Source organism: Stomoxys calcitrans, chromosome 2 (genome assembly GCF_963082655.1).
Source record: "Stomoxys calcitrans chromosome 2, idStoCalc2.1, whole genome shotgun sequence".
NCBI classification, from domain to species: domain Eukaryota; kingdom Metazoa; phylum Arthropoda; class Insecta; order Diptera; family Muscidae; genus Stomoxys; species Stomoxys calcitrans.
In genome coordinates this window covers 149,112,513-149,127,358 of record NC_081553.1, presented here as the reverse complement: position 1 = coordinate 149,127,358, position 14,846 = coordinate 149,112,513, and the positions used below count along the sequence as shown (strand labels likewise).

At 40.1% G+C, this 14,846-nt stretch overlaps 1 protein-coding gene across 4 annotated transcripts in view; it reads right to left on the bottom strand.

The window, feature by feature from the left end:
* Positions 1 to 1,585: 1,585 nt before the first annotated feature.
* Positions 1,586 to 14,846, bottom strand: part of LOC106084621 (tudor domain-containing protein 1) — a 787,010-nt gene continuing 773,749 nt past the window's right edge. For 3 of the 4 annotated variants that reach the window (XM_059361948.1, XM_059361946.1, XM_059361947.1), the window contains exons 12-13: positions 2,441 to 2,917; positions 1,586 to 2,381 (exon numbers count right to left, since the gene is read on the bottom strand). In XM_059361948.1, coding sequence (XP_059217931.1) covers positions 1,686 to 2,381; positions 2,441 to 2,917 — 1,173 coding nt within the window. In that variant the 3' untranslated portion in view covers positions 1,586 to 1,685. Of the gene's footprint in view, positions 2,382 to 2,440; positions 2,918 to 14,846 lie in introns of those variants that run through there. The other variant, XM_059361950.1, reaches the window with a different exon arrangement.

Here is a 14,846-nt window from a genome sequence, read left to right as displayed (position 1 = left end):
CATCCGTGGCGCCTAATCATCTAAGGCATTGGGCCCCGACGGAATCTCTACATTGACGTTGAAGAATCTGGATTCACCTGGAGTTGAGTACGTTACCAATGTCCACAACCTGTCTTTGAACACTCCTATAGTTCCCGATTCCAGGAAAATGGGCAGAGTGATCCCGCTACTGAAGCCTGGAAAAGACCCGAGTTTGGGGGAGTCGTACAGACTGATCTCCCTTCTCTCAGCAGTAGCAAAGACGCTTGAGGCATTACTCCTCCCGAGCCTTGTAGGAGAATTTCCATTCGCCGAGCATCAACATGGATTTCGAAGACTGCATAGCACAACAACAGCTTTGCATGCCATCACCGCACATATTTGCCGTGGCTTCAATCAGCCCAGGCCATGTGTTAGGACGGTCCTGGTGGCGGTGGACCTATCGAAGGCATTCGACACGGTCATCCATGCCAAACTATTTGAGGACATTGCCAGTCATTTGTGGAATTTAGGGATAAGTAGTCGAAGCATAGTAAAGTCAAAAAGGGAGTTCCCTCAAGGTGGGATGATATCTCCGACACTGTTTAACCTCTACCTATACTCCACCCCACCCTCTCCAGAGATCTTATCATATGCATCAGGCCCCCCACCCATTGTTGAATTCTGCTATAAGCAGAAAGTTTACCTCACATTTGACAACTCTTACACATTCTCCCCACATGCCACAGCAATTTGCGACAAAGTCAAAGGTAGAAACAAAGTCCTCAAGTCACTTGCTGGCATCACTTGGGGTGAAGACAAAGAAACCTTGTTGACCACGTACAAAGCAATTGGCCGGTCTGTGGTAAGTTATGCAGGGCCAACGTGGTTTCGTTAACTTTGTGACACGTAGTGAAATAATATTCGGATCTGTCAGAATGCCGCCGTACGAGCTCAGTTCTCATGTGGACCACCTCCATCAGAAGACAAAGATTCTACAAAAGTGAAGACATAACTACATGCTGTCTAAGCAATACCTTTTGAGCTGTTATGTTCCGGCCGATGCAGCCGCCTCAACTCCTACAGAGCAAGGATTGATGCCGACGTGCACGATGTATGTCCCGATTGTAACCAGGTATCACACGATTAACGCCTCTTTGACTGCCCAGCCAGACCCACTCGACTCAGACCTAGATCTTTGTGGACGCACCCGATCTTAGTCGCAGAGTTCCTGGGTCTTGACACTCAACAGAATCAAGCAAACGAAAGATAGAACACAACAAACTGCTACAACAACAACAACGGTTTGATATCCCTTTTGATGCATTTAAAACCGTGTAATAGACGCCCCTACAGACGAGTTGATAGCGTGCCTTGGTTTGTCGCTTCTGCGGTATCACAATGGACTTAAAATTGTCTAAGTAAGTCTGTAAAGGACTGATATTCTAACCTATCCTAAACTGTGGAAGATAATTAAATTCATATAATATAAATAATGCAGATGACAGTTTATTTGAGAGTTTACTAATTTATGAAATAGATTTTCTACGAATTAAAATTAAAAAAATAGGATTTTACTTCGATTTGTTCCTCTTTTTATTATAATAAAATAATTCAAATATTAAAATTAATTTTAAAGTAGTCTATACTTTATTTTTTTTCATAGAAGTGTCCATGTATCAAATGCTAAAAGATTTAAAGCATTTCACTGACATATCTAACTAGAACTAGATACGTCTGTAGTAGCCTTTTTCAATCAGATGTTCGTAGATAACAATACCTTTCGCTGCAAAATGGGGCGATTTATATAAACATATCTCCATCAAGCTACTAATAGAGCAACTATCCGCTCGTGCGGAAGAATTCCTTTTTACAATACCGAAAAGATTTCGCTTAATTACAAGATCGTGTAGAGCTCGCCGTATTTCCAGTTCCCTGATTTGGGGATTTGGACATATACCGTGAAGTCGAACGCGTAATGTGCTTGGGGGATAGTTAGCAATGTGTACTGGACATACCTTAACATATTTTAGAGGCAGCGTTTCGCTATTTTGATAGTCTATATAAAAGACTTCAACGGATTTTGCAATTTGATTGTAGCAACGAATCACTGCCCGATACCATTCTTTATCTTTTGAGTAACAGGCCAAGCAAATAGTTCGGGTCTCAAAGCGGGTAAGTGGAGCAGCGACTCTAACAGCTTCTTTAATATCCTTCTGTATTTGAATATGACGTTGCCTTAAGCTTCTTTGTGTTGGGAGTATGAGCAATACTGTGGTTGATACTATTTTAACAACTCTACATTTGAAATTCGAATTGTGGAGTGAAATTTCCGATGCTCCAAAAGTTTCCATATCGCTTACATGGGAAAAAACTGTAGATGTTTCATTAGGGTGGAATTCTTCAAAGTCAGATTCTATGTCCTTAAAAAAAGAATATAATTTACTATACAACATTCATTAATTTAATTGTAAGACTTTACCTCGTCCTCTTCGAAAGAAATTCTCCTTTCCAATTGTTGGCAAATTTCCCTATCTCCGTCTTCGTTCATGTCGTCAACGGCAGAATGCCAGTAGTCCATGGCAAAGCTGTGACTCATTTCAACAATGTCGTCATTATTATCTTCATCGATGAAGAATGCTTTATTATCATTTTGATCATCGCCGGTATTATTTAAGTCATCTATATCGAACGCCATCATACCTTCTTTCATCATTTGTGTATAATCGCTATTATCGAACATACGTCGTTTTATTGGTGGAGTTATAGAATTTCGATAGCTTTTGATATTTGAATTAGTCGTTGTTACTATATTTGATTGTACGCAGGTAAGTTTAGTATGATGCTCTTGCAATAGATCTAATTTCTCTTCAACAAATATGGGCCAATCCTCATCAACTTTTCTCGAAGTAACGCTTTCGGTTTTTATGCTACATGTACCAACATTATGATCAAACACCTGTTAAATATAAAAATGTATATATTTTTTAACGATTGGAATATTATAATCCAAGGGGTGTTGATGTGGAAAATGGTCTAATTCCCAGCAATAGGAAATAAGCATACGCAAATGTAACCGACTCACCGAAAATATGAAATGAGATCTTTCACCATTATATAGAGATAATATAAATAAACAATCGAGTCCAAGTTATAACATAATAATCACATTGCCCATAAGCATGAATAGGGAAAAATACACAAATATAGAGCTGTCTTAACCTTTGCAAGCCCAGGACACACCTGGGTGGGATTCCAATTTTATAACTCAGCTAATTTTTATTCGATCAAACATCGTGTTGGACTCAGTGGCTTAATTTGTTCTTCTTGCAAGAAAATAATAACCAACTACTAACCTCTATTTCCTTTAACAATTGTTTTCATTTCTTTTAATTTTTTATTTTTTTTTTAAGATCCAGAAAATAATAAATCTAACACAGTATAATTCGCTTCTAGTCCACACGTTGCACGAAATTAGTGGCTTATATCACGAATTGGACTAAAAGCGAATTTTTATATAGTCCATTTTTTGGGCAAGAAATTAATTCGCATACTATAGTTGCTTATGTACTATGTGCGTAGTAAATCGATTACACTTTATTTATTGAAAGCTTATTTGTTCCTTCCGAAATAGGACGGAGGTTATGCTTACTTTTGCATACAGTTGTACCACCTTGAAATTTTATCTAAGATCATAAAAAGAATCCATTCTAAGTCTATCTGCCGAAAGAACATTAACATTCGAACGACTAAATCTAGCCATTCGAAATATTGCAGAAAAACTTTTTCTTGGCAGCTTAGTTGGAATTGTTAATAGTCGGAATCGGTTCATGTTAGATTAAACTGGTCTCCCAATTTGACTTGTAGACGGGAGGGCGAAATTTCAATCCAATTTGGACCAGATTTGACTTCCTAGGTTGTGCTTTGACTTTCAACATCTACGCCAAGTAAAGTCTGAAACGGTCAATAACTTGATACAGTTCCCACATTATTCGATCTTTTAATTCGCTTATTGAGCACAGCGTCACTCAATGTGTACATTTTGAAAATTTAGTAGTAGACTATATCTTGCATAAATTGTGTGTATTATTTGTTATATATGCTTTATACGAAAACGAATAATATCGCTAATGGACTATGTAAAAAATTATCAAAGGATAAATTGATTATATTCGACGCGAAAACTTAACTTAGAACTGCATGAAAAACAACATTTGGCACTCAATAGCTACTTTGGTCAAAGCAATTGTCATAGATATACTCCGTCATCAGATTCATTTTTGATGGTCAACATGAACTTTAAAGTTGAAACTTGATCAAATTTATATAATAACAGTAAATTTTGATATGTTCCACCTTCCATATGGTTTTCCAAAATATTTGCGTATTTGAACACATAGTGTACGAAATAAAAACGTCCGGGGTTAACTGGCCAGACTCCAGATATCTTTGCCGTTTTAATTTCAGAGTATTTGGAAAAATCTTATTTCTTATTAAGATTTGCATTCATATTGAAAGGTTTGCTTGAACATGACTGTTTCAATTTATTTGATTTTTGAAATCGAAAAGTATTTTCAGCCCGCATTTTTTGTCGAACGAAGTGGTCAAATTTGCTATAATTACGGAATCCGATACAAATATTTTGGAAAACCATATAGAAGGTGGAACATATCAAATTTTACTGTTATTGTATAAATTTGATCAAGTTTCAACTTTAAAGTTCATGTTGACAATCAAAAATGGAAATTTAAAAAACAAAAGGTCAAAAAAGGAAACGTGGCAGGTACATAAAAGCAAGCAAAGCCAACTTTTAATTAATGATACGTTAACTAGACCAATATTTTTATTTTTTTTTTTGGCTTGAGAAAACAAATCCCAACAATATGCCCGTTCAAATTTTGATAATAATGAAGCATATTTACTTTCTTCCCACATCATCCTTTATTAAGGACGCTCTTTAGAAATTAAGTTTCCTCTTACATGTAAAAAGTATTTTGTAAAATTGCTTTATTGTCGACATACCTACGTACGGCCCTTGAAGCCTTCATACCTAATATGGCTGATGAGTAATTGTAATCAAATTACGAAACGCGTCCCATAGTGGTTGGTGTGTGTTGCGATCTCTGGCTTTCCTTTTCCATTTGCAAAGAAAATCTCCGATCATTGAGCTCGTCTCTAAAGAGAAAAAATTTAATGATCTTCGCCCTTACTTGAAATATATTTATTTATGTTATTATTAGTAACGCCCTCAATTTCAATTTACAAATATATAAATTGCCAACAAAGGACTTGTGATGTCAAATAACACTGTTTATAGTTCCAGAGACAATCTACGATGCATTAATCGAATTCGTGAAAACCAGAAATCTGGAATGAAGTTGTACGCCTTAACGCACATAGTATAAATAAAAATAGTTTAAATTGCAAATAACATTTACAAACTCTGATACAGATACAATCGGCCTTATTCACAAAATTGAATGAAGTCTTAAAATAAGTTTATTTGACAGTTCTATAAAGGATATCTGTCAAATAAACCTATTTCAAATCTACATTAAGTTTTTTGAATAAAGCCTAACCTGAGACCTGATTCTACCCTGAAATATGTGACAACATCTACTCTGTACCTGGATACAGAGTTTTAAGATCAATCTGTTAAATATTCACACGCTGGACGAGTTGAATCATATAAAAAGGATAATACTCAAGGAACCGTAAAATCGAGGTCTGAGTCAGGTGACTGCATTGAATGCCTCTTTGTTGAAATAACTGGGGCTTCTAACAGTGCTCATTGGTTGTATATAAACAGTGCGAAATATAGTTTCAGTAACGAAATGTTACAATGGTCTCTCTTTATTTTGCGTAAGTTGTATTTTTTAACACAGAAAATACGATTTTTGTCGAGTAGACCAAGTCTTCAAAACTGCTGTCAGTATTTCGGCCTATGCAGTTCTTATGACATGATCTAGTGCGGAAGGACTTTTGTACTGCTTCCCATTGGTAATAACTTTTCGTTATAATTCCCCATTGAATTTCGATTGGATTTATACCTGAACTACGTGCTAGCTAATTAAAAACTGCAAGGCTTATGGACGAAGGTCACTATTTTGTGGCGGGCGAGTTATGGATTGCAGCATTATTCTGCTGAAAATTATGTCCGGTCCCATTAATGTTTCATAATTTTCCAACATTGAAAATTGCAGCATTTCAACAAAATTTTCAGCAGGGCAAAGCTTGCCAAGAAACGAAAAATCTCCGCCAATAAAGTTCGGGAGTTTCTAAGACAAAAATTAGGTAAAAATCCATATTTTACCAATCATGACATCTATTTATCTCAAGAAATCAAAAATAATGTATTTCTTTTTATCTATGTTCATAAAAGTAGCATGTCCAATCTCCAAAATGAACTGAATAAGTATTTATTTCGCACCTGTTTTCCATACATTTGAAATATTTTAGTTATTTTTATTGAAACACGTAAAAATTTAAGATTTTGGTTTTGTATAAAGCAGCTAAAACCAATAAAAAAAACTATAAAACTAATTCCTGGAATTTGTACTCTTTCTTTTATGTTTTTGGGTGAACCTATATTTATTTCGCCCACTGTAGGCTCTACAGCAGCACACCATTTGACATGCTAAGAGTAATATATTGGTCCAAACCCATTTTGTGTTTACTTGGAATTATTAGGTCTACTGCCAACCAAACGTACTGTTCTAACCCATTTTACAACTCATTCGTCCAGTCTATTAGCCATTTTCTTTGTGAACTTCGAATCATAGCTTCCCCTCTACACTAAAAAAAGTAAACCTCAAATGAATAGAAATGAAAATTGGACTAAATGGTAGTAAAATTGACCAGGATTTGGCGTTTAGGATATTTTGTCTTGTTTTTATACGAGTGACCTAAAATTTGGTTGACATTTTCAACTCAAGTGTGTGATGGCTTCAAGGGCCGAGCGTTGGAATGTTGTATTTGAATCGTATTAATACGGACAACGCATCTATGATACAATTACCACATTAACCAAGCTTGACAACCCTGCTTATTAGCTGTACTTTTCCCCATGCATGTATTTTTATGTAATGACAGACATTCTTTCTGTGACAAATTACAATTCTTCCGTACTACACATGATTTTATGCATCTGTTGAAAGTTGTACTGATGGCTTCGAACGCTAAGACAACGGCAATGGCTCTCGCTGTTGTTCCGTGTGCCCAGGTTCGAATCCTGGCAGGGCTCTGCCGAATTTTTAATTTTTCAAGTTTTTTTGCCTGTTAGGGCGAAGATCATTAAATTTCACAATTTTTGTTTGTTTCTCTTTCGAGACGAGCACAATGATCAGAGATGCAAATAGAAAAGGAAAGCCAAATATAAAGGGTGATTTTTTTGAGGTTAGGATTTTCATGCATTAGTATTTGACAGATCACGTGGGATTTCAGACATGGTGTCAAAGAGAAAGATGCTCAGTATGCTTTGACATTTCATCATGAATAGACTTATTGACGAGCAACGCTTGCAAATCATTGAATTTTATTACCAAAATCAGTGTTCGGTTCGAAATGTGTTCATTCACCGTTCAGCGATGAGGCTCATTTCTGGTTGAATGGCTACGTAAATAAGCAAAATTGCCGCATTTGGAGTGAAGAGCAACCAGAAGCCGTTCAAGAACTGCCCATGCATCCCGAAAAATGCACTGTTTGGTGTGGTTTGTACGCTGGTGGAATCATTGGACCGTATTTTTTCAAAGATGCTGTTGGACGCAACGTTACGGTGAATGAACACATTTCGAACCGAACACTGATTTTGGTAATAAAATTCAATGATTTGCAAGCGTTGCTCGTTAGTAAGTCTATTCATGATGAAATGTCAAAGCATACTGAGCATCTTTCTCTTTGACACCATGTCTGAAATCCCACGTGATCTGTCAAATACTAATGCATGAAAATCCTAACCTCAAAAAAATCACCCTTTACCAACACACACCAACCACTATAGGACGCATTTCGTCTTTGGTTAGAAGACTTTTCAATCATATTAGGTGTGATGGCTTCAAGGGCCGTGCGTTGGTATGTTGTATTTGAATCGTATTAATAGCGAAAACGCATCTATGATACAATTACCATATTAACCAAGCTCGACAACCCTGCTTATTAGCTGTACTTTTCCCAATGCATGTATTTTTGTGTAATGACAGACATTCTTTCTGTAACAAATTAAACTTCTTCCGTACTACACATGATTTTGTGCATCTGTTGGAAATTGTATTGATGCTTTAAAAAAAAATAAACATTGAATAATGATTTTTAAAATTTTAAGTTTCAGTCTTGCTTAAAATACAAATTTGATTCTCAAGGTCACTTGCACTTCACTTTTCATTCGCATTTATTAATAAAATATCCAACACATTTGTTAATTTTTAATACGAATTATTATCCGAACGCTTCGACTCGTTTTTGTCATTCTTCTCATTTGCTACAAAAGGCCGTCGCTGCTAGTGGTTTTAATAATTGAAAAGAAGGTGCATATATTAATCCGCCCCATGCCACTATGGACATACACTTAAGCCAGTAATCGGCTTGTTGTGCGCTCTAAATACTATAAAGTAACCTCTAAAAAGAAAATTTGAAGTTAGGAATTCCGTGCTACTTACAAAATCCTTAATTGTTTTCAATATCACTCCCCTAAGTTGGTTCATGTCTGGTATTGTGTCTCCACCTAAGTGCGGGTATTTGTTAGACGCGAATGCCAAGCAATGACAAAGGAAATGCTCCAACGTTTCATCATCTTCCCCGTATGCCCTACACATGCTATCACTTTCCGCACCGATTTTACATAAGTGAACTCGTAGTTCTATGTGTCACGTTATGATGCCAAAAGCTATACTGACCTCCTTCTTGCTTCCCTTCAGTAGTAGCCTCGTCTTTTCACGATCTGGATACCCCCATAGGATTTTCGCCGTCCTACCGACCGTTTCGCTGTTCCACAATGCATGCGCATTCGTCGCCCACTCCCTTAACTAGGTCTGCGTCGACCCGAAAGGCTTCGAGTTAACCAAGTTTATTGACGGCAGTCCTCTGGCCATCACCGCCGTTATGGCTCGCACCCTAACGATGCGGATTTTCCCATTCTCAGAGAAGGCGTTAATCTCCTTCTTACACTGCAAGACTGTTCGTGACCTTACCGTTCTGGTTGTTATTGCCCTTAGGGCAATTTTACTGTCGGTAAAGATGTTCACTCTCGACGTCCTCGCGTTAGCACCACACCACTTCACGCATTCCGTGATCGCCCGGATCTCCGCCTGCAGGACCGTATTATGGTCAGGCAGTCTAAAACTGATCTCAGTTCCTGGGTTCTCAATGTAAACCCCAATATCGAAATCGTCTTATTGAGGAAACGTGGTGCGTTACATTGGCCCACCTTCGTCTTCCTCGTGAACAGGCATATTTGTCTTCTCTGGAGTTAACATGGACCTCTGGGTCTAGCACAGTCATATGCCACATGCAAGACCCTTTCGGCTCTTCTGCATATCTCGTTCAGATCCTTATCCCTTAGAAGTATTATGGCATCGTCTGCGTAGCAGACGCGTTCAAATCCCTCCTCACTCAGCATCCGTAATAGGTCATTTATGGTGGTCACCCATAGGTGTGGCGATAAAATGCCCCCTTGTGGCATACCCTGCGCCACTTTCTCCCTTATATTTATGCCATGATAAACACAATTTATCCACCTGTTCCTTAGCATATCGTTTATCAAGTCTCTAAGGACCGGGTCCACCCGGTAATGTTCTAAGAATTGGATCAGGGTGTCGGTCCGCACATTGTTAAAAGCCCCCTCGATGTCAATGCATACCGCCAGTGTGTACGTTTTGGCATCGAAGGATTCTTCTATTTTATGCACAACCTCGTGCAGCGCAGTCTCCACCGATCTTACCTTGACATAGGCATGCTGTTTGTATTTGAGCAGTTCGCTGGATGTCATACTCTTTATCATGGAGTTCACAATACATTCCATGGTTTTGAGTAGAAAGGATGATAGGTTTATGGGTCTGTAGGTCTTTGGCGTCGCATAATTTGCCTTGCCGGGCTTGGCTATAAACACCACCCTTGCCTCCTGCCAGGCTATCGGAGTAAATGCAAGCTGAGAAAATTTTGGCCAGACGAGGAGCCAGATATAGAGATATTCCATCAGGTCCGGGTGACTTAAATGGTTTGAAGCTCCTCAAGGACTCCTTCACAATAAATTTCGTTATTATAAAACTTCGATCAACGTCATTATTCCAAGATTCCGGAGTCTCCGTGAGTCCCTTCGTATCCTGTGGAAAATGGGTTTTCATCAAAAGCCTCAACATGTCCTCCGTTTTCTCTCACTCCCATGTCGTCTATCAAAGTTTCAATTTGGACATGCGATTTTGAGAGAAACTTTTTTTATCTTGGCGGCGTCATTAACGCTATCGACCTCTTCGCAAAAAAGTTTCCAGGAGGCACGTTTTGCCGCTCTGGTAATCTTATTGTATTCCTTGAGCCGGGTGTTATACACATCCCAATAAACTTCCACCTTTTTACGACGTGCTCTGTTAAAAAGTCTACGGACCTCTTTCCCAATATTGCGTATCTCCCCGGTCATCCAGGGGTTTTCTTGGGCTGAATTCCTTTCCCAAAGAGGACAACTATCTTCAAAGGACTCCACCAGTGCAGTCGTAATCCTGTTGACATTTTCGTCGATGTCTTCTATGCATGGACAATCTAAATTATCTAGCCCAAGTCTTCTTCTGAGTACCCTTACGAATTTTGTCCAGTTTGTTTTCAACTTATTCTGGAAGCTTATCGGATTCGGCGCTGGTCGTGCTATTCTAAACCTAATGTAGCGATGGTCAGAGAAAGAGTGTTCCATGGAGACCCTCCAATTCTGAACCTCATCGATCAGATTTCCCGAAAATATTGTCACATCTAATACCTCTTCCCTAATCCTATTTCCAAAGGTAGGGGTGTTACCAATATTAGGTGTAATTAGGTCGCTGGTTTTCAAGAACTTTGTCAGGTGCTGGCCCCGCTTATTAGTGTTGGTACTACCCCACAAAATGTGGTGAGAGTTCGCATCGCACCCTATTAGTACCTCTTTTCCTCTCTGTTTTGCTTTCCTCACCAGCCGTTGCAGCTCCGACGTAGGTGGCGATGCCGGAGGGTCGAAAAGCAGATAAAGTGATGCCAGGTATGCTCCACCGTCTCCCTGTCTCACCACTGTTGCATCCGACGTTGACAACTCTGGGGAAAATATATAATTCAAATTTTTATGACAAATAACGCATAGAATAATTAGAATTTCATATGGTTCAGTCCAAAAACTTTGTTCCGGGTAGTCCATGGCTCCTGAGTTAAGGCAATATGAATCTTGCCCTTGCTGATTTTCTTCATCAGAGCGTGTGTAGCAGTCTCGCTCCGGTGAAGGTTTATCTGGATGACCTCAATCATTGGTGCTCCATTAGATTGTCATCTTGGGAGTCGGTGATGATATCATCGCCTGCTCCCTGTTCTTTAGACTGCATTGACTTTCCTGTCACTGTACTGCCTGATGTCATCGTTTTAGGTTCTTTGCCCAGTCTAGTCATCCAACTTTTTATAAAGTCGGTAATGGTTCCATCGTCGGGTCCATGTTCGTTAAGCTTTATTGGTATTCCATTACCTGTACTGTTTATTGTTTCAATACTAGGACCCTTGCCTATCTTAGCCTTCCAAATCTTAAGTAAATGGGCGTCATGGGAGTAGGAGATGGTACCATCATCGGCTCCCTCGATGGGTTGCATTGAGACTCCTGCCGCTGCGCTGCCTAATGTTTCAATATTAGGATTTTTACCTACCCCGGTATTCTGATTCTATAAGTCGTGATAGGTCCGTATTCGGGTTCCTGTTTGTTAGGCTGTGTTGGGTCTCTCGCCACAGCACTACCTGATATTTTAGTATTAGGATCATTGCTTCTCCTAGTCTTTCCAATATTGAGAGATGCCGTGATTGTCTCGTTGTCGGCCCCCTATTTGTTGGGCCCCTGTGATGTCGCAGAATGAAAATTTCTGCCTATCCTAGTCTTCTCAATCTTGAAAAGACAGCTTTGCTCCAGCAGTGCGCCATGGCTTTAGTCTTAGCTAAACTTGTCACGGAGACTTGATCTACGCCAACCACAAAGAGAGTTCCTTCCTCCTTCTCCTCCCTGTGGAAGACCTCCCACTTCTCTGCGACCAAACCTTCGTTCTGCTTGCCCAAGAATCCCAACATGCGTTCCGTCGCAAATTTACTGTCCCATCCCTTGATGAAGACCGTAGCCTTTGTGAGTTGGGGGATAAACATCTTTCTCACCAGGTCGAGCTTTGCGCCCTCCCAGGGAGCGTGAATACTTCTGACCAGTTGTTTGACGGTATCAATACATTTCGCCGACGCAAAACCCAGGGACAAGATGTCCCCTCTAAACTCGCAGCTGATATTTTGTATGGGTGGACCCTCTACAGAGTCCCACATATGTTCAAAAATCCGATCGTTAACCAGATCCTCCACTTGGGACCGATGATCTGGTGGAATCCTACCAGATGCTCAGCCGATATTGATGACTGCATAAGTCAGTCTATCCCTTCCAGTATCCTGCACTTTCGCCCGATTACGCTGCCGGTACATACTCCTCTGTCTCCTTCGTCACGTACCGGATCGCTTTCTCGGTCTGCTTGTGAGCTTAGCAAATCCATCGCTCAATTCTGCTGTCATCCCGATGCCCTCATCTCTCGATTCGGCTGCGATTACTGTTGCATTGACAATGTCGCTGTCTGAATATGAGTCAGTAACACTACCTTTACTTAAAGGGTGGGGACGAACTGTGCATCCCTCTGGTTTATTCGTCTCTTCCTCATCAATTAGTCTGACGCCTAGTTGTGCGCTTGAAACATTACTCTTGACAACAGGTGCCAAGGCACCCACACCTATAGGAGGGGAGGACAACACGTTACGGTCTGACGCCACCACCGTAGATGTAGGGTCTTTGGAGTCCATTTCTAGCCTTCTCCAAAAGGCTTTAAAATTTTTTTCCTAATAGGAAGTACCCATTCCGAGATACGGATATATTTTTATTTTTTCTTTGAGGATTTTTCTTTTCTTTGAGAAGCACAACAGAGATGAGCTGACTAATGCAGTTATCAATATCGGCTTTGCATCCGGTAGGATTCCACCAGATCATCGGTCACAAGTGAAGGATCTGGTTAACGATGGGATTTTTGAACATGTGTGGAACTCTGTAGAGGGTCCACCCATACAAATGATGAGCTGCGAGTTTAGAGTGGACATCTTTACGCTGGGTTTTGCGTCGGCGGAATGAATTGATACCGTCAAACAGCTCGTTAGAGGTATTCATGGGTATCCCCCAGCTCACAAAGGCTACGGTCTTTATCTAGTGACGGGGCAGTAAATTCGCGACGGAACGCATGTTGGGATTCTTGGGCAAGCAGAACGAAGGTTTGGTCGCAGAGAAGTGGGAGGTCTTCCACAGGGAAGAGAAGGAGAAAGGAACTCCCTTTATGGTTGGCGTAGATCAAGTCTCCGTGACAAGTTTGGCTAAAACTAAAGGCATGGCATACTACGGGAGCAAAGCTGTCTTTTTCAAGATTGGAAAGATTAGGATAGACAGAAATTTTTATTCTGCGACATCAGGCCGTGCAGTGGCAGGTAACTCAACACCGCCCAACAAACAGGGGGCCGACAACGAGGCAATCACGGCATCTGTAAATATTGGAAAGACTAGGAGAAGCAATGACCCTTATACTAAAATATCAGGTAGTGTAGTGACGAGAGACACAACACAGCCTATCAAACAGGAACCCGACGAAGGACCCACCGACTTAAAGATTCGGAGTACTGGGATAAGTAACGATTCTAATATTGAAACATTAGGCAGCGCAGCGACAGGAATCTCAATGCAACCCAACGAACAGGAAGCCGATGATGCCATCACCTACTCCCAAGTAGCCTGTTTACTTAAGATTTGGAAGGGTAAGATAGGCAAAGATCCTAGTAATAAAACATCATGCAGCACAGGGTCGATGGAACCATTACCGACTTTATAAAAAGTCGGAAGACTAGACTAGGCAAAGAACCTAAAACGATGACATCGGGCAGTGCAGCGACACGAAAGTCAATCCATTCTAAAAAACCGGGAGCAGACGATGAGATCATCACCTACTCCCAAAATGCCCATTTACGGGAGGACCAATAATTAAGGTAATCCCGGTAAACCTCTACAGGAGCAAGACTGCTACGCACGATCTGATGGAGAAAATAAGCAAGGGCAAGATTCATATTGCCTTAATTCATGAGCCATGGACGACCCGGAACAAAGTTTCCGGACTGAACTATATCATCTACCAATTATTCTGGTACATGGCAGAGGGCCTGCGCAATTTTTCATTGAAATTTGAATTATATATTTTTCACAGAGTTGTCAACGAGCATACCTGGCATCACTTTAACTGCCTTTCGATTCTCTGACGCCGCCACCCACGTCGGAGCTGCAACGACTGGTGAGGAAAGCAAAACATACAGGAATCGAGGTGCTAATAGGGTGCGATGCGAACTCTCACCACATTTCGTGGGGTAGTACCAGCAGGAATAAGCGGGGCCAAGCCCTGGCAGAGTTCTTAAATACTAACGAAAGAATAACACTTAATATTGGTAAGATGTAACGATATGTTCAGATATAGTAAGGCCAACGCCAAATCCGATAAGCTTCCGGAATAAGTTTAAAACCAACTGGACAAAATTCGCAAGGTACTCAGAAGAAGACTTGGGCTAGATAATTTAGATTGTTCAAGCATAGAAGAGATTAACAAAAATGTGAAAGGAAATCAGGCCAAGAA